This window comes from Dermacentor andersoni, chromosome 1 (genome assembly GCF_023375885.2).
Source record: "Dermacentor andersoni chromosome 1, qqDerAnde1_hic_scaffold, whole genome shotgun sequence".
NCBI lineage: Eukaryota > Metazoa > Arthropoda > Arachnida > Ixodida > Ixodidae > Dermacentor > Dermacentor andersoni.
Genome location: NC_092814.1, coordinates 121,643,867 through 121,663,457, shown reverse-complemented (window position 1 = coordinate 121,663,457; position 19,591 = coordinate 121,643,867). Strand labels below are relative to the sequence as shown.

The 19,591-nt window shown below is 50.4% G+C and overlaps 1 protein-coding gene across 6 annotated transcripts in view; it reads right to left on the bottom strand.

Annotated features, from left to right (window-relative positions):
* LOC126544023 (protein BANP-like) overlaps positions 1–19,591 on the bottom strand; it is a 52,241-nt gene that overhangs the window by 18,021 nt on the left and 14,629 nt on the right. For all 6 annotated transcript variants that reach the window (XM_072286933.1, XM_050191206.3, XM_050191207.3 and 3 more), the window contains exons 5-6: positions 17,594–17,637; positions 12,110–12,188 (exon numbers count right to left, since the gene is read on the bottom strand). In XM_072286933.1, the coding sequence (XP_072143034.1) occupies positions 12,110–12,188; positions 17,594–17,637 (123 nt within the window). The remainder of the gene's footprint in view (positions 1–12,109; positions 12,189–17,593; positions 17,638–19,591) is intronic.

Sequence of the window (19,591 nt, the reverse complement as noted above, 5' to 3'; positions counted from 1 at the left end):
CTCCCTTTGGAGTGCATGGTGCAGCGCCCAGTGGCGCAGCATCGGAGCAACGACCCATTTTGTCAACGCTGGCCGAACGTGGCTTAAGCGACTCCGCCGCTCTCGGTAGCGACGGAAGACAACGGGACGGTCCCCCTAGGAACCACATTTGTTCCGGGGCTGGGGCGAACGGAACCCCCTTGGATTCCGCGCCGCTTATCGAGTTGGGAGCCACAGCTCCTTCGCTCGAGAGCACCTGCAACGCCGCAACAGTTTCCTGCGAAGCTGGAGCAGACACGTTGCTGCGCAACGCTGCCGGCATGATCCAAACCCTCTCTGAGGCGGTGAAAGCCCTTGTTGCTACGCCGAGGCTCACTCGCCCTGCGGTAAAGTTGGCCATTCCGATATACCGTGGATATGGCGACCTGGTGAGTGCCCGAGAATTCATAGAAAATCTGGCGCATTATCAGAGAGCCATGGGATTGGATGAACACGAGGTGCTGGGACGCGTCGTTCCCGCAGCACTGACTGATGCGGCTGCCAGGTGGTACGACTTGTCGGCCACCGAGCAGCAAACCTCAGGGAGTTTCGTGTGGCCTTCCTACGCGAATTCCTACCCGCAGACTACCATGGTAGGATGCGGCGAGAGCTGGAGCGACGCACGCAGGCTCCGGATGAGTCATTGCAGGAATATGTGCGAGCGATGGAAGAGTTGTTCTCTATCGCTGAGCCCCAAGCCTCAAACGAGGCACGCGTCGACCGGGTCATACGGCAGGCACATCCGACTTTTTCGGCCTACCTGCGTGGCAGTCGGTTCCGTGATTTAGAGGAACTGGCCGCCGAGGCGAAGCGCATACAGGGGGACATTCTCTCCACTCGCGCGTACCGCCCGCCGCCGCCAGTCAGCGAGGCCCTTGAGCCGCGCTGTGCGTGGGGAGGGGCCATGCCCTTTCCGCCCCGCTGAGGCTGCCTGTGCAGCAACAAGCGGGACGAACAACTGGGAGCTGAGCGAACGAGCTCTGGACCCGTTCTCCTATGAGAGGCGCGTGGCTTTGACTACGCCGTCGCTCGAAACGCGCGTAAAGGGACGTCATCCGTCTTATCGCGTTGGGGAGTATCAAAACAGAGAGCCCCGCGGCACTCCGTCGAACCAACCCGGGAGGAGAGCAGCTGATCCAGCCCGTGATCGAGATCGGGCTGGAATGCGCTGTTTCCGCTGTTCGCAGCGGGGTCACATGGCAAGGGATTGCACCGTTGACAGGCCTCCGGCGAGGCAGGGAAACGGAAACCGCGGTCGCTCGTGAGCGCACGATCGGCCGAACCCTTGTCAGCTCCCTGTGCGTACCGGGCAAGCTGTAATGCTGGTGCGCACGCGCCGTTTATTCCGATCACCCTTGCTGGTCGTGAATTTGCGGCGCTACTGGACACGGGCGCTAGCGCCTCGTTGTTCGGCGATGAGGCTTTCTCCCATTTGAGCAAGCACGCAGTGCGCTTGAGAGACAGCCGAACGACTTTCAACCTTGCGAAAGGCGTGGCCCATTCGGCAGGCGCCGCAAGGCTGACCGTCAGATGGGGGGAACGACTGAGACGCACGCGTTTCATTCACCTCCCAGGGCTCAGTGTTCCTGTGATTCTCGGACGGGACTTTCTCCTGAAAACCGGGATCGTAGTGGACATTGCTAATGGTGGCTATCGCGACGGACCTTTTTCCTCGCTTAAGCCGTTCATCAGCCCGCCGGCGCCCACTCTTGCCCGTGCAGAAGAGGCGTTCGGACCGTGTCGCGCGCAAAGTTCGGGGGCAAGCCCCTGCGCTGTGCGCTCGCCTGCTCCTAGCCCCCATTGGCATAAAGCGGCACGGCACGTTATGGCACTACACCCGTTGGCCGCCAGTGCGGTTCACTTGGGTGATGCACAGAAGGCTCGGTTGTCGTCACTATTACGCCAATACGATGAGCTGTTCACCGATCTACCTGGCTGTACCGATCTAGTGAGCCACAAGATCGAAACCGGTGATGCGCTTCCACTGAAGTGCAACCCTAGGCCTGTCAGTCTGGCCAAGAGGCAGGTGATTGACGGTTTGCTGGATGAGATGCTAGCGACGGACATTATCCGACGCTCTTTCAGTGCCTGGGCATCTCCAATTGTGTTGGTGCCTAAGAAAGATGGCAGTCAGCGCCTTTGCGTAGACTACCGCCGTCTGAACGGAGTGACTCGGAAGGATGCCTACCCGCTCCCGACGATTAGCTCCATTGTAGGAAACCTAGGCAGTGCGAGGTACTTTACTACGCTAGATGCCTCCAAAGGTTACCTACAGGTCCGGATGGATGATCGTGACCGGTGCAAGACCGCGTTCACGTGCCACAGAGGGTTGTTCGAGTTTACTCGTATGCCCTTTGGCCTCTGTAATGGTCCGGCGACCTTTCAAAGGCTGATGGACCGCGTTCTCGGGGAAGCCAAGTGGTCACACTGCTTATGCTACCTCGACGACATCGTGATCTATTCACGAACCTTCGAAGAGCACTTGACCCATGTTGCCGATGTGCTCGAGAGGGTGTGGGCTGCCGGGATGACTTTGAATCCGGCGAAAGCCCAAATCGCGCAAACTCGAGTTCAATTACTCGGGTTTACGCTGGGCAGCGGCTCCATTGAGCCGGACGAGGAGAAACTTCGAGCCATACTCGATTTCCCCGTGCCAAAGGACGTACGCGGCCTGCGCCGCTTTTTGGGAATGGCCAACTACTACAGGTCGTTCATTCCGTCCTGTGCCCGAGTGCAGGCACCCTTGACCAAGCTCTTGGGAAAGTCTGTCGAGTGGCATTGGGGACCTGAGCAGCAAGAGGCGTTTCGCCGTCTGTCTAGCGCCATTGCGGAGACAGCGCAGCTCCGGCTCCCCGACCTGACCAGAGAGTTCGTTGTCCAGACTGACGCGAGCGATTTGGGATTAGGAGCCGTCCTCCTACAGGTATTTGATGGCGTGTTGCAACCGCTGGCCTTTGCCAGCCGCTCCTTAACACCCTCGGAGAGGAATTATTCCGTGACCGAGAAGGAATGCCTCGCCATCGTGTTTGCACTACGTAAGTTCGATGTATACCTTGACGGGACGAAATTTGTCGTGCAAACAGACCACAGTGCGCTAAGCTGGCTGATGCGGCTCCGCGAGCCTGCGGGCCGGCTCGCGCGCTGGGCCCTCCTGATACAGCATTATGACTTGTCAGTGCAATATCGAAAGGGGAGCACCAACGTGGTAGCTGACGCGCTATCTCGTGCTCCATTGTCCACCGGGAGCCTTCCTCTAGGTGCGACAGCCGATGGCGGCGCCTTTGCGCCAGCAAGTATCAGGGGCGAAACGGTGGCCGAGCCGCCGAGTGGTGAGAAGGGTGAGCCTGCAAACGGGCAAACCCGTGCCGCTATCCAGGCAAGCAGCGTGCCGCAAAGCAGGCGAAAGGGGGAGCTTCTTGAAAGCGAACCCACGACGCCGACGCGGGCGGTAGGGATAGCTGCAGTCCTGAGTGGGGACGAGACCAGGCCCGCCTGCGTGGGTACTGGAATCGCATTCAGCCGGAAAGAGCTACTGACGGCCCAGCAAAATGACCCGTTTTGTCGCGCTTTGAGCGACGGTCTCTGGGAGACAGAGCGCCGAGACGCTGCTTGTACTGCAGCGGGCGCGGTGGAGGCAAAGCCAGCGTGTGTCGCTGAGGCCTCTGGGGATTCATATTTGCTGGATCATGATGGGCTCGTGCTGAAGTACATAGCCACCGATGATGAGTCCGTAGACGCCTTTAAGGTGGTTATCCCCAAGAGTCTGAGAGGCGCACTGTTGCGATTCTCTCACGACGAACCCTTGGCCGGTCATATGGGTGGCTCCAAAGTTTTTGCAAAACTGAGCCAAACTGTGACCTGGCCGGGCATGAGGCGGGATATACTCCGCTATTGCCGCTCCTGCCATGTCTGTCAAATGGTGAAATCACGAGGAGGCAAGCCACCTGGATTGATGAAACCAATTGACAGTGTGCGTCCGTGGCAGATAGCCACCTGCGATCTAATGGGGCCTTTCCCCAGGAGTAAGCAGGGGTATAGCTACTTGTTGGTAGTTGCTGATCATTTTTCGAAATGGGTTGAACTGTTTCCTCTTCGGAAGGTGACAGCACGGGCGGTGCTAGGAAAGATCCTAGAAGTGTTCAATCGGTTCGGCTACCCGGAGAGGCTGATCACGGACAATGCGTCCTATTTCACCGCTCGGGTGTTTGGTGCGACGTGCCGTTCCTTTGGAATTGATCACCGCACTACTTCGCCCTACCATCCCCAGTCCAATCTGACAGAGCGAATGAACAGAACGCTCAAACCCATGCTCTGTGCCTTTGCCGAGCGCCAGAAAGATTGGGCTGACCACTTGAACGAGCTCGCGTTCGCCATCCGAACCTCTGAAAATCGTTCAACTGGTTTCTCTCCTGCCTTCCTCAATTTTGGAAGGGAGCTGGCGAATCCTATGACCAAGGTAATTCGCCACCAGCACGAGGATGAGATGGCGCAGGCAGACCGCTCTGCTTACGCATCGAAGCTTCGGGACCGTCTTTGTCAGGCTCTCAGCAGAGCAAGGCAAAGCTTGACGAAGGCCAGAGCCCAGCAAAAGGCTCAGTACGATCGCAAGCACCGCCACCTTTCATTTAAGGTGGGTGATCTGGTCCTGAAGCGGAACCACGCGCTTAGCGATGCTAGTAAGGGGTTCTCAGCCTCGCTGGCACCTAAGTGGCTTGGTCCGTACCGAGTGCAGAGAGTTTGCTCTCCGCTCGTGTACTTGTTGAAGGGTCCCCCTTCGGGGAAACTAAGTCGTGCCCATGTCGCAGACCTGAAAGCATATGTCGCTCGGGCTGGCGATTTCACGCCCGAGCCCGTTCGCACAAGGCGCCAGCGACAGGGCATACCCGTTGTGGCCAACCACAAACGGTACAATCTGAGGAAGCGATCACCTGTGTGATATCGCGCCGGACGGCGGACCCTCTCCGCCACCGAAGGCCCTCAGGCAACGCCCAGCCTCAATAGGCAAACTTCTTTCTCGATGGGCGTTCCCCGAAAAGAGGTCTTGCCGCAGCCCATGCTAAGTAATTTTGCTCTAAGTGCATGTTCATTTCATTGTGTATATGATATTGCGTGTTACTCCTGCGTAAATACTTTTTATTGTTGTGCATGTAAGTGCTCTGACTTTCCACTAAGCATGTGTTCGTCCTTGTTTTGTTTTGCTGTAAATAGCGACGAGCCGCAGTTTTCCGTGTAGTTAACTGGCCGTCAGTGCGGTGTCGCGGGTTTTCTTCGCTGGCCCATTCGGGGCGGTGGCTGTTGTGGGAACGCGGCGGGGAGTCGCGGTTTTTGTTTTGTATGTGTTTTTTTTTGTTTGGGAGGCCAGTTTGCACGTCGGCTACAGCTTCCCCTCGAGGGGGAAGCTGCGGTCGCCTGGCTGTTGCTTCCGGATGTGCGCATGCGGGAGGACCATCGTAACGGTGTTGCGGGGTGGTGGTGTGCTGGCGCGGCTGGTTGAGGGCGGCAGCGGGAGTGACTGCCGAAAAGGCGTGCAAGACGCTTGTTGTGTTGTTCTTTTGTCGGGCTCTTCGACGCGGCCGCAGCCGCTTTGTGTGCACGCGTCTGGCGGCATTCCTGTGAACGTGTTGCGTGGGGGTGGTGTGTGCGTGTGTGAGTGCGCCCGTGCCCGGGGCGAGTGTGCGTGCGCGCTTCGTTGGACGCCCTAGATCGCCGGTGGCATCCCCGACCTTGTGCCCCTGCTCGCACCTCTCCGGGGGAAGGCGAGCGAAACCCACTGCGGCCCGCGACGCGAGACCCACCTCGCTTCCCCGGCTGGCGGGGGGGGATGTTTTACGGCATCGGTCCTGTCTCACAGTAACGGGATAGGGTTGCGCCGGCGGTCCTGGCCCAATTTCCTGAGCGCAACTTTGAACCGCCGTTTACGTGTGTGTGTACTGCCGTGTGTGCATTGGTGGCCGCCTCGGTGGGGGTCGAGACGGACGGGCGAATAGGGAGGCTTCCCGCGTTTTTTTCCGGGCGCCTCCGTAACTCTTGCGCGTTGTGCGCGGGCACTTGTCTCCCTGACTTCGAGGCGCAAGGTGTACCATCGATGGCTCTGCAGTTCTCCGCAAGCGGCGACCGTCGCGGCGACTCCGCTCTGCGGCATCCAGGGCCCGGGGCAAAAGAAACCCTTGGCTCGCAACGGGACCTGGTTGAGGCCGGCCCGGCCCCTCGGAGGAGCCGGACATCCAAGAGGAACCGCCGACAGCGTCAGACGAGTGCTCGGCGGCTGGACCGGGCCGCGAGGAGTGTGGCCACGTGGACGTGCCAGCAAGATGGGGCGCCACCCCTGACCTTCTGCAGCGGCGCCCCATGGAGGGCGCAGAGGCGGGTTCGCCGAGATCGCGAGGTGAGCCTGGCGCCCTATCCATTCCGCGGCCACACGGTGGCTGAAACGAGCGGCTCGGCGGCGGCACAGTTCCCTCTTCCCGACGGCGTCCGCTGTTGCCGGCTATGTGCCACGCCGGTCTATTCAGAGAGCCATTTCCGAGGTTCTCTGCACCGGGCTCGGGAGAGGGCCCTTTCCGAGGCTGGTGCTGGCGACCGCAATCTGGCACCAAGCGGCCCTAAGATTGCGGACTCGGATTTGGCGGCCCTGTGCCGGCAACGCTTACGGGAGAACCCCGGGTTCGCGGCCATGGTCGGCGCTGTGACCCCGACGGCGGCCATCGAGGAGAATACGGCACCGGGCGTCAAGGCCAAGGTGACGGGCTGCGGAGCTTCCCCCACACCCCCGCGTCATACTGACGATTTGATGCACGAACTGGGGAGGCTTTCGTGGCCGTGACCGGGCGTTGTGCAGGGGAGCGTGCGCAAGAACATAGCGCTATGGGACTTCCGTGAGTGTCATGTCCCTTGTTCGGGCCACCATTATTATTATCATCTTGTTGTGTTGTGTTATCATTCTGTCTTTTGTGTTTAACTTTACTATAATATACTCGTTTCTTTGTGTAACTGTAAATAATCTTCATTGGGGTGAAATATTATGACCGTTTCCCCTGCTCTTGTGTTGCTGTTCTTTTGTTTATTTGCGTGTGTGTGTGGCCTTTCGTATATGCCGTGAATAATAATAATATTACACTGATGTAACTTTATAATAGGGTTTCTGTTCGTGTTTTCTTTGTATCTATCAGTAATTATTTTTTTTCCATGGTTATTTTAACATAGACATGCATGCCACTATTAGGAGCAATTGTAGAAATTTGGGCTGAGCTGAGGTTTGCGCGCGCCCCGCTAGTCTGACCACGTCAGGCCGGTGGGAGGGCGATTTAGGAGGGGAGAGTGTGGGGATTGCGTAGCCCATTTCGTTGCAGCGCCATAGCGCAGCACGTTTTGGGCATAGGAGCCGCAGCGCGGCGAGGTCGCTTTCGAACTTCGCGCGCGCAGTCCATCGCTTTCCCTCTCTCTTGTTCCTCCGAGGGCACCGAACGGCAGCGGGACCGTAAAACACTTGCTGCTGTCCGCCCCCGAACGGTCCAGGGGTTCACCCGATTGGTCTGTTTGGGTGGGAACCCGCGTTCCCTCTCCCCTGGCGACTCAAGTCGACCGAGGAGCGGCAACGCGGGGAGAAGCTCTCGGACAGCGAAACGGTGCGTACTGACTTCCCATTCTCCCGGTCATCCCTTTGGTTGGCCGGTCTCGCCGAAGGTCCTCGACCCGAGGCGGTTGCGTACCTATTCGCTGCTCCTGTTCTGAAGGCTACGCCGAAGAGACGCGGCTCACTTGACGTGCGCGGTCGTACTGCGCCGAGTCGCCCTCGGAGGCTACCCCGAGCTGAAAGAACGTTGCCCTGGTAGCACGGTCGTTGGGAGCCATCCTCCCGTATAGCGGCGTGCTACCGCGTTTTGAGATAACTGAGTGTCACCCCTTGACTTGCGGGATCTTCGGCTCGCGAGCCCCGCGCCGATACGGGTGTAGCAGATATCCCGAACGCCAAGGTGGTCGTATATTAAACGCCTTCCTTGTACTCTGGGCCTTCTCCTTGCGGCGCTCTGTTTCGCTCCCAGAGGAGACCGAACGAGCGCCCGCTTAGGGAAACGCTACACACGCGGCTGAGCTGATCGTCCCCCTCTGAGGGGCTCGGATCCTCGGACCCGCGCGGTGGTCTAGGTGACTCCCGGCGGAGCACCGCTATATATGCTGGAGACCACAAGTTCCAACGATGTCCAAATGAAACGTGCATTGGGGAGAGGGAATTTGCCCAATGGAGGCTTCGTGTGTCGTTGCACCTTGATACGTTGACACGCGGTACAAGTGCGAACCCAGTCTCGTATATCAGCCCGTATGTGTGACCAAACGTAACATTCGGTGATAAGTTGTTGCGTGGCACGTACGCCTGGATGGCAGATTGAGTGCAGTGTATCAAAAGCAGCACAACGAAGAAAAGCAGGAACATAAACATGGGTACTGTTAGGTGAAACGTCGCACCAGAGTGACATCGTGGTTAGGAAAGTTGACTTGCTCCAAGCGGAGGGATGTAGAAGATCGGAGTCATTGAAGTTTATTGTCAGATGCTTGAGGCACCACGAGTGAAAACAAGGAAAGGTGGACAGAACTTGTTGTGGTGTTGATGGTAATACGACTGAGAGCGTCCGCTGCCCTGTTAAGGCTACCTTTGACATAGCGTATGCCTGTCATGGATTCGAAAATAAAAGCAAGATGTCGGAACTCTCTAGGAGTATGGCTGGCACTGCAGGAATGTTAAGTCGAAACAAGTGGTTTGTGGTGAGTAGGAATTAAAAATTGTCGCCCTTCAACCAAGTAATTGAAATGCTTCACTGCGAGGTAGGCTGCGAGGAGCTCCCATCCGAAAGTACTGTATCGGCGTTCAGTGTTGCGTAAATTGTGGGAAAAGAAGGAGACGGGGGCCCATGCACCATTAATCTACTGATGAAGAGCGACTCCCATGGCTCCCGAAGGAGTGTCCACCATAAGGCAAGTGGGAGCGGTCTGTGAAAGGTGATGCAGGAGGGCGGCTTGTGCAAGTTCAGTCTTAACGGGGACGAAAGCTTGATTAACAACTGTGTCCCAAGGAAGTGCGGTAGACTCAGTTTTCAAAATAGAAAGGAGTGCTTCAGGAGGCTGCACCAATTTAGAGCAAGCAGGGATGAAATGGCGATAAAAATTGAGTTTGAGAAAACGTCACAAGCTACGTGTGGACTTTGGTGGCAGGTAGTCGATGATAGCCTGAACCTGGTGACACACATCGAGAAGCCGAGATGTGAACACATCGGTGGTAGTAGGGCAGGCCCTGTGATGAAAGACTGCGCTCAGGTTGTTGAAACGGCCATTGCATACAAGGTGGTGTGAGAGGCTGATGAGTTGGATAGGGTTGGTCATTGAAGTTGTGAGTTTTGCACAATTCCTGATACAAGCAGGCGACTTGAGATGTGAGCTCTTTTACTGTTTCCAAAGGGAATCCACTTCGGGAAGTGGAGAGCTACGGACAGCATTTATGACTGCCGGAGCAACGTCCATCATATCATCAGCCAGTTTGGTGAGTTCCAACAAGGGCTTATGCTTAGCTACGACGAGAGCCATGCGTACATTGGCTGGAAGACGTAGAAACAATTCACGTAATACGGCCGTGTAGAAGGAGTCTAGTTGGTCGCCAGTGAGGTGCTGCACGTGACGTAGGAACTGAGTTGGACGTCAGTCATCGAGCTCTTCGTTGTTCGGGAGCTGCTGAATATGCCGATGCTCAGACGGTACGAGACAGCAAAGAAGAGCCTCTTTGATTCTCCTATATGGCATTTCCTGATGTGGCTGGACGAGGACGTTGTGCATTTCGGCCATGGTCTCTACAGGTCATGGCCAAGATGACCATGGCCTCTACAGGGCGAGATGGTCTGTAGCGGCAAAGCTTCAAGCAGGAGTTCATATTTGCAGAACTCCCGACGTGACACGATGACTGCGGAACTTGTTCTCAGCTTGTATAAACCCTAACAGAGTCAGAGCTGTGGTAGCATAACGGTAGCTGTAGCTCCTATAACACCCGTAGTAGGTACCTGACCGGTTGCAGAGGTAGTAGGAGCGGAATTGAGGTCGTATGGAGTCTGGGTTCGATCCATGGAAGGTCGCATTTGTAGTCCGGGTTACCAGTAACTGTGGAACCACCAAGCACAGTTAAGAGCACAGGGGTTTTACTTGTACGTTCCTTCACTTGATCTACTCTATCGTTTCTAACTCCTCTTCCTTATCTTTTAAGCCATACCTCACTGCTCACTCATGTTTAAAACCAGCGACGCTCCACAAGAAGAAGAAAAGTTTGCCACACACGAACACAAAACGAACCAACCATGAGTACGGTGCTCCGTTTAATCGATTTTAGTTTGAGATTCGACTGTACTATGATCTATTTTTCTTGCACATAGGCTAACCGTGCCACCTCAAGAAGCAATGTGGGTGATGCTGCATCATGCTGCAAGAGATCTTCCTCGTTTCTGGAAAGTGTAGAGACACCAGTTTAACAATGATTTCAGCTTCAGCGCAGGTGCGGTGATGCCTATATGAAAATGCTGCTTGGTATAATCTGTGCTCTACTGCACGGCTTCCTCGTAATTATTTGTCACTTCTTCAGAAAAACATTATTAAAAAATAGACTCTTTTATGTATGTATTCTGCAGCATCACATTTCTTTCTTTTTTCTGGCAGCAGCAAATACAAACAGTCACAGGTTAGTATTTGCCACTTAGTTTGCACTACCGTTTAGTGCGTGGTTATGTCATGTTCCTGCCAGGTACGTATTAGCGAGGTTCCACTTATATATATAAAAGGACAACTGCAAAACACTGCAACAAGAGAATTCCAGAAGCAAGTTGGCAAAAACAACAAGCACAACTCTGTTTATAATCAGTGTAACTGGCCACCCTGGTGTAAACAAGGATACAAATTAATGTACTCCTACAATTACATACACTTCGATCCCCATGTGCTCTTCCTAGTTTCAATGATTGATATCGTGTAAACTGGAGATATTTTCCTGAAAAAGCAGGCTTACGTCGCCTCTCGTCTTTGTAGCGGTCTTTTCAGAATGTGAGGTTGTTGTCTGGGAACCTACAGCATGCATGGTGGCTAAAGCCTAGTCAAAGCTGTATCCACATCCAAATGTGATTGCTGGCATTTCTTTTCTTATCCTTGTGTCTTCTTGTGTGCACTCTTCTGATCGACTGCCTTTGTGATTTGGAATATGGACACTCAGCGCCAGTTTGGCATTTCTGAAAAAAAAAAGCGTGTGATATTGGCGGGCACAAAAAGGAAAACTATTGGCGTGTGACCCACGTAAAATGTCACTTTGTGGGCGTCGTGCAATGCATCCACGGATTGAGGACGCACTTGCAGACTTTGTGCAGGAGCTTGCCTCATTGTGAAAATAAATGTGTTATGGCAAATTTTTTAAGGTAAGGGGTCATACAATATTCCCAATTGACCTATATTTCGGCTTATACAGTAGTTTATTCACTGAGCATTTCATTTCTCCCAGTCTTCTTACATGTAATGTACAGTCAATGTCGAAAGTTTAGGGAGCACAAATTGTGTGAAAAAGCTCCATTTCCGCTTAGTTAGTGCATCCAGCCTCTAACGCAACCCTATGTTGGTCTTACATACTAGTGCACAGGCTACAACCCCCAATTCCAGGCAACATGCTTATGCTTTGTGGAAATTCAGCCTCTTCGCAGATATCCTGCGCCTTGTAAATGTTTTACGCCAATAGAACCTGCACCCACCATGGTAACCTTAGGGTCAGGGGTAGTGCCACGATTTATCGTCTGTGGGGGGGGGGGGGGGGTTGGGCCCAATAAGCGAGGTCCGTCAGGTGGGCAGGGGTGCTCCTTAAGAACCTATATGTAGGGTCAGCTGTTTGGCGCTCCAGGGAGGCAACAGGGGGGTAGGTTAAAATTTCAAATGGGGGGTAGGGGGGGGAGGCTGTCCCCCATGGCACCACCCTTGCTCAGAGTTCTGAAACACAAATGTGTAACAAATGGTTAAACTATGAAATAGAGAAGACGTCAATTGGCCCTTACTGAGCTAAGACAGGAATGAGAAAAAAACTTACTGCGGTGAGACTGGTACACGAACTCGCATATCTGGGTCTCCTGGATTCCCAAGCCAGGAACCATTTGGGTAGTCTTCCACTAAAAGATTTTAAGAAAAACGAAAAAGTTTACCATGAGCCTGTAGCACGCAATGCAGCACTGAATGACATGCCTTCCTAACATGCACCTGCCACTTTGTGGGTGGCTAACACTGTACTCTACCTCTACCTCAAGGATGCTAGTGGAGCAGTGCACATGTCCACACAGCAGATGCGTGCAAGAATGGAAGACATTTAACCAAGCCAGGCATGGTTGGAGACGTGGCAACACACTTATTCAAACTGGCCAGAAGTAGAAGAAAATTGCGTTACTGGACAACCTAGTGCCCATGGCAAGAATAGCTATAACTGCATTGAATAGGAGTTAAAGGAGAAGGCTTGCAAGGAAGGTACTTTTTAACCCTTTCAGGGTCACTGACGTAAATATACAGCACCGTGAACAAGTTCAAGATGATCGATGCCGTATATTTATGGCGCCATCTGTCCATTTAAAAAGCGTGCCAATTTCCTAACTTTTTCTTTTCTGTTATGTGCTGCCATTATGTGGGAATACAGGAAATTTTTTTTCCGCGCCTCCCGCTCGTGCTTTTGCTCGCACCCGTGTACTTAGATTTCGGTGCACGTTAAAGAACCCAAGGTGGTCCAAAATTCTGGAGTCCCCCACTACAGCGTGCCTCATAATCAGATCACAGTTTTGACATGTAACTCCCCTCCCCCCTCCGAAAAAAAAGAAAAAGAGAGGGAGGAGAGGGAGAGAAAACAGAAGCAACTCGTTTGTGCTATCTATGGAGAAGTCATCTAAACACACAAAACTTGAGAGTTAAATTTCTGACAGCAGGTGGAGCAAATGTCTCAGTACCCTGTCAAAGAATGTCTGCACAAATGGACCGGCCAGATGAAGGAATTTATGAGCTGTTGATCAATTCTCAATTGGAATAAAGCAATGACAAAGAAACAGTTTATGAGTAGCATGAAATGTCCACTGAAGCAACACACGGGGAAAAAAAAGAAGCAAATTCTGAGGATCCACAGGGGCGCCACAGCTATGCCCAGTGTGGCAGGTTCGTCCATCCAGAATATGACAGATCAAGAAATATATGCACTGTTTATCGAATGCAATGGCAAAGAACCAGCTTTTATGTAGCATGAAATCTCCACTGAACCAACACGTAAGAAGAGCCTGGCAGGGACAGAGGAACATCTGGACAAAAAAAAAAAAAAAACTGCAGTCAAAGAGAACACCCCAATGTCACTCCAGCTGCAAGTGCCAGCTAAAGCAATGTCAATGCACCACACAGGAATGTAGAAAGATGCCAGTGCTACCAACCACTAGTCACCTGCTGGAAAACCGGGCGGCTATATACTTGCCAGAGAAAAAATTCACACATGCTCTAATTCATGTGTTCTTTTTTAAATTATTTTACGAAGCCTATCTACAGATTGAAGTCATTAAGAGTGTGCAAATATTTTCCAGCAGTGGGAATTCAACATTCTTTCTATAATTACATCAAGCAAAAAGCTTGCCTTCAATAGTAAAAAAGAATGTTCAACTTGTTCAAGGAGTACTAACACAAAAATTTTGCATCTCACTTTTTACACTTAAATATATGGCTGCAGACTCTGTAACAATGGTATAGCTCCAGAATTCCTTGAACACATAACAAATCATTTATAATAAAGTTGAATCTCATTAATTCGAACACTCTTAATTCGAACTTCCGGTTTATTTGAACTGACGCTGTGGTCCCATCAAAGTTATGTGTATTCCAATGGGGGAAAACATCCGGTAATTCGAACGCGCAAGCATTTTTGGTGGTTAATTCGAACATACCGTGCTCTGACAATGCTCTCAGCAGCGTGCCAAATCACGCGTCGGCGCCCCTGACGAGCATTGATCTGACCCCACCATAAAGGAAAAGCTTAGGAGAGACTCCTCAACGCCGTGTGTGAAGTTCCATAAAATGTGCAAGGGCTAAAACACCGTTGCCGTGCTCCCTATACTGCATGTACAAGTAAAAGCGTGCGAAGGGAGCCAACAATCACAGCTCAATCTCGCCCGCTTTAAGGAGCTGGAGCTGGGAGGAAGCACGTCGTCTTCCGTCATGCGCGAGGCACCAAGGAGGGGGGGTGGCATCCTACTCTGGCTGCAACTGTGCATGTGGCGGCTGCACATAGCTGTATCTTGAAAGCAATCTGCATTGGAGGCTGTGTGTCATTGGAGTCTAGCTGTGTCAGCGGCTCATAGCTTTGAGCATTCTATGTCTTCTTGGCGCTCACTTTTTATTGAAGCGATAGAGAGCCACGAATGTCACTTCGCTCGCTGCTGCTGCTGCCGCGTTTCCTCACGCCAGCATTTTGACAGCGAGTTTCCGCAGTTATCGAGCAAGATGTGTTTATGTTTGCTTGTGCGTGCGTGAGACCATGCTTCGTACAGGTGTCCACTAATTTGCTATCGCAATCGATGCTTCGCCTTTCAAGTGAAACTGCGACTTTATTTTACAATGACGAGTCTAAACCAAGACATCCCTATGGAAAGGTTGTCAGAGACAGTGTGCCACATCTGATTCTGTACAAGGCAGACTCTGAATACAAGGACGCAAAGGTGACACTCAGTGCAGTCAAATCTCGATATAACGAATCACACGGGACCACCGAAAATCTTTGTTATTTTGAAATATCATTGTAATGAAAAACTTGCGGTTATAAGCCAGTGGACAAACCGAGGAATGAAAATGACGTACCCTGGCAGTAGACGCGTGTGCAGACAAAATACTCACAAATAAAAATGTTTCACTCACTTCAAAGCTGCTTTATTTGAAGAAATCAGTTATTTTCTTCTGGCACATGCAGCACACAGGATCGATTAGGAATGCGTCTACATCTTCCACTTTGCGCAATACCTCATTGGGTACGTCATTGCACCGAGCGATGAAAGTGCGGACTTTGTTCACGTGCACCAAAACATCAATGTTCAACACAATCTCATCTTCTGCGTTCGGTGACCCACAGTCGCTTTACTTCGGATTGTCACTGGAGACGTCGCGAATGCAAGTTAAAATCTCTTCGGTTGTCATTTCCGCCGCCGTTTAGTGCTGCGCTGTTGCTCTCCACGTAGTCGTCGAAGAAAGAGACAGCGGGCAGCAGTTCCGCAACCTCGGTCCACAGGTCTCCTGGGTTGTTGTCAGTCACCTCCGGGTCATCTTCAAGCTGCACAGGCGCTAGGACAAGCCCTGCTTTTCGCCAGCAGTTGCTAATGGTGGATGCTTCAAGTTCCACCAAGCTCCTGTGAGCATTTCCGCTGCCTTACGAATACTGAAAAAGCACGCGAGCATGCAGAGTGAAGCAGCAGCACAGGCCCAGCCCGGCCTTGGCAACTCCGCCGTGGCAGTCTTAGGGGGCAGAGGTAATTAGCGCCATCCATCAAGCTGGCAGGAAGGCAAATCAGTTTCCCTCCTGCCCCTCCTTGCAACTGCAATACCCCTCGCCCTGCCTCTCAACTCCCTCGTAACCCCTTCTCACGCTTTCACTCGCACATACAGCGTAGGGCGCGCGGTGACATTGTTTTAGCCCTTGGATGTTTTACGGAACTTCCCTCACTTTTGAAGGTCTCTGCGCTGGCCCACCTCTGCGCCAGCCCGGCACCAGCTTAGCCCGCTCCCTGAAGTTTCATTTTCTGCCGTTATCGGGAAGCGAGCATTGGCCGGCACGGGCAGTTTCGTGGTCCTCACTCGCTGTGTGCTTGCGCACCATGATATTTCCTGACTCACACCGTTTGTGCATCATGCTATGGTGCACAAGTACTTCTAGAACAAGTCCTCCTTTTAATTCGAACTGCTTTTAATTCGAACAAATTTTCGGGCCTCTTCGAGTTCGAATTATCAAGATTTGACTGTATCATCTTTTAATGTGACCAGTTCAAAATGCACCCAAAACCAGCACAGCTTCATCGCATAGAGTATGTTGACACGGGCCTTTCATTGTATCAGGAAAATTAGTGGCCACGTAGTATCGCAAACCACTGGCGCACATCTCAGTCAGCCTGGTGCAGTGGCAATTCCTCCTGCAGTGGTCACAAGCCACACAATGGCCATGCTGTCAAAAGCTGGGCTCGAACAGCATTGGCCATTCTTTCCTCTTTCACTCTGCACTTCACATTCAATACGGAATAAGCTTGGTCCTCTGCTATTGCTTCTCTTAGAATTTGCTTCACCTATCTCATCTCTATTATCCCATCTTTCAACAATACGATCACAGTGTGTTGGAAATGACTGCACGAAATCATACATCAGCAATATCATCATCATAATCATCCTATATTTATGTCAACTGCAGGACGAATGCCTCTCCAGCGATCTCCAATTACCCCTGCCTTGCACAAGCTGATTCCAACTTGAGCCTGCAATTTCCTAATTTCATCGCCCCACTCAATTTTCTGCCATCCTGAACTGCGCTTCCCTTCCCTTAGCACCCATTCTGTAACTCTAACGGTCCTCCAGTTATCTGCCCTACACATTACATGGCCTGCCCAGCTCCATTTTTTTTTTTTCTCTTAATGTCAACTAGAATATCGGCATCACCATCTGTTCTCTGATCCACACCATTCTTTTCCCGTCTTTTAACGTTACACCTAACATTTTTCGTTCCATTGCTCATTGAGCGGTTGTTAACTTGTTCTTGAGCTTCAATGTTAACCTCCAATTCTATTGAAAATTATTTTGTGAAAATATATTCGCCAAGACAATTTCCGATAGAATCAGGGCAGCACTTGATTCATGAAGAGATATTCTGCAATGGATCACATCCTTGTCATTAATCAGGTAATTGAGAAATCTGCAGAGTACAATCAGCCTCTCCATATGGCTTTTAAAGATTACAAAAAAAGCATTTGATTCAGTAGAGATACCAACAGTCATGCAGGCATTGTGTAATAAAGGAGTACAGGAGGCATACGTGAATACCTTCGGGAATATCTGCGAAGATTCCAGAGATACCTTGGTTCTCCACAAGAAAAGTACAAAATTACCTTTCAAGAAAGGGGTGAGGCAGAGACACAATCTCTCCAATGCTATTCACTGCATGCATGCTTAGAAGAAGTATTCAAGCTATTAAACTGGGAAGGCTAAGGAGTGAGGATCAACGAAGAATATCTCAACAATCTTTGGTTTACAGATGACATTGTCAGCAATATTACATGACCACAACCACAGATTTTCGTGACATGCTGAGGACCTCTACACAACAACTTGCTGCTGTGCTACATTTGGCACGTTTTGAATTTGTTGCATTAGAAAATTGTATAATTCATAACTTGTGTATTAGAGCCTCATATAACCACTACAGAATCAGCAGCTATCTAATAAAGCAAACAAATTCAACTAATATTTTTGTCAGCATTCCTTTATTGCAATACAAAGTAGGCATTTTTAGAAACAAAGCAAAGCTCACCAGTTCCACCAGCTGGCGATGGTACACAAACTGGCCCACTGGACCTAAAATGGGAAAAAAATTTGTTTTTACACAAGTGCTGGCATTTCTCCAATGGTGCAAATAACTTCGCACATACTCTAATTATTCATTATCAGCACACACTGTGGACTGGCATCACTACACCGGCACTCACTTGAGCTTCATTATCTACTTCCCAATTGTACAAGAGAAAAGTAAATTCAATCCTGAGAATGCATTTTTCTACCTTTAGAGATGTGATGCACAAAATAAATTTGCATGTTACTCTTTCAACAATGATGGCACTGCAATATTGCTTTATTTTTTAGTTCAAGTTTCTGACAATTATGAGAATATGAGTGTCACATATAACAGTGTGGTAAAATGATGTGTGCAAATTGATAGTCAAGCATATTCAATGAAAGGATCTACAAATAAAACTTGTTGGGCTAGTTGGTCCATAATGCTTAGTTGAAAAAGATACTCCACAGAAAAAACAAGCATGTGAGGGTAGCAACACGGACAAGCACAAACTTTCAACTAAATTTTTATGTCAGTCATAGTCGTCAATATAAGGATATTACCACACATGTGCAATGAGGCAGCACATATACTTAGGTACTTAAAACAAACACCTGCAAAATATGTGCAAAATTATTATGTTACCACAACGAGCCACACATGAACCTCTCCTATTTAGTTGAAAGTTTGCAATTGTTCGTGTGGAGACCATCTTGCACTTGTGTTTTTTTGTGCTGTTCCTTTTTCCTAAGATCTACAAATGTCTGAAGATTATGCTGTCGTGCCTCTTTTGGCTAAAAAATAAACTGGGAAAAGATGGGTCACATACACTCGACCGACTGCGGCGTGCCACCGATTAATCTACTGTGCCTAGTTCCCGACATTTCTTCTGCAGTACAAATGCTGAAAGTATAATCCAAATTTACCCTTCCCTAACCAGAAACAAAAAAATTTTTAAAGCTGCTAACCAGTTTTTACGCATGTGAAGATATCCACAGGCACGATTAAAAAGCAAAGAATATTAGAAACATTTCAGTGCCTGAGCTTGTCTAATATGGCGGTGTCAATGAGGTATGATACAAAGTGTACAAATGGCATGAAATTGCCAGAATATTCAGATGTATTAGCAAAATGCTGCTTAATTTGAGAAACTGACATGCTCAAGGGGTTCAAGTACATTTTCTACTTCTTCAAGCAGTTTATGTACGGGTACTCCAGAAGCACTCCCAGCTTCTATCCTCAAGATTACACAACTTACATGCATTATGGCATTAATAAGAATATCTCAAGATGCACTCTCTTCTGGTTTTCCTTGACATAAAACAGTGCAAACTAGAAAGGACAGCAATGTAGTGAGTGTTCCCGGCCAAAGCTTGCTACATTTAGAAATGATAATTTAACCCCTTAAGCGCTTTGGATGGGCCCAGTTCGTCATAACAGTGATAAACTTTGCATTGGATGAGCTCTGCTCGTCTGTTCAATACTCTCGTTTTCAAAGTGACCTGGATGAACGGAACGCGTCCACATAGTTTTTTTTCTAGTACTTAGATGGCAGCACTTTGTCAGCACTCAAAGATCGCATTTTTAAAACTGTGCTCTTTAAACACCTTTTAGCAGGATGCTGTGAAAGGAAACCAGGACCTGGTGCGAGCCCTATAGCAAAGCTCCGTGTGCCGTTCCGTGGTTTATGCACTTCACACACTTCGTGACCTGCCTTAGCAATGGAAGAATGGGTGAAAAACTTTCTTTGGTGCCGAACTTTGCTTCGCAGAATAGTTTATTTTTAAGTGCTGTAAAATAAAGCATCTTCTGCGTTTCCGACCGCACAGTTTGTGGCAATGACAAATACATATATATGACTTAGTGAAGAGGGAAATTATGTTTGCATGCGTAAAGTATGAAGTAAATTGGTTGAAAATGCTTTAGAAGTTTTGAGGGAAAGGAGAAGTTTGAAACATATGCCATAAAAAAAAAAAA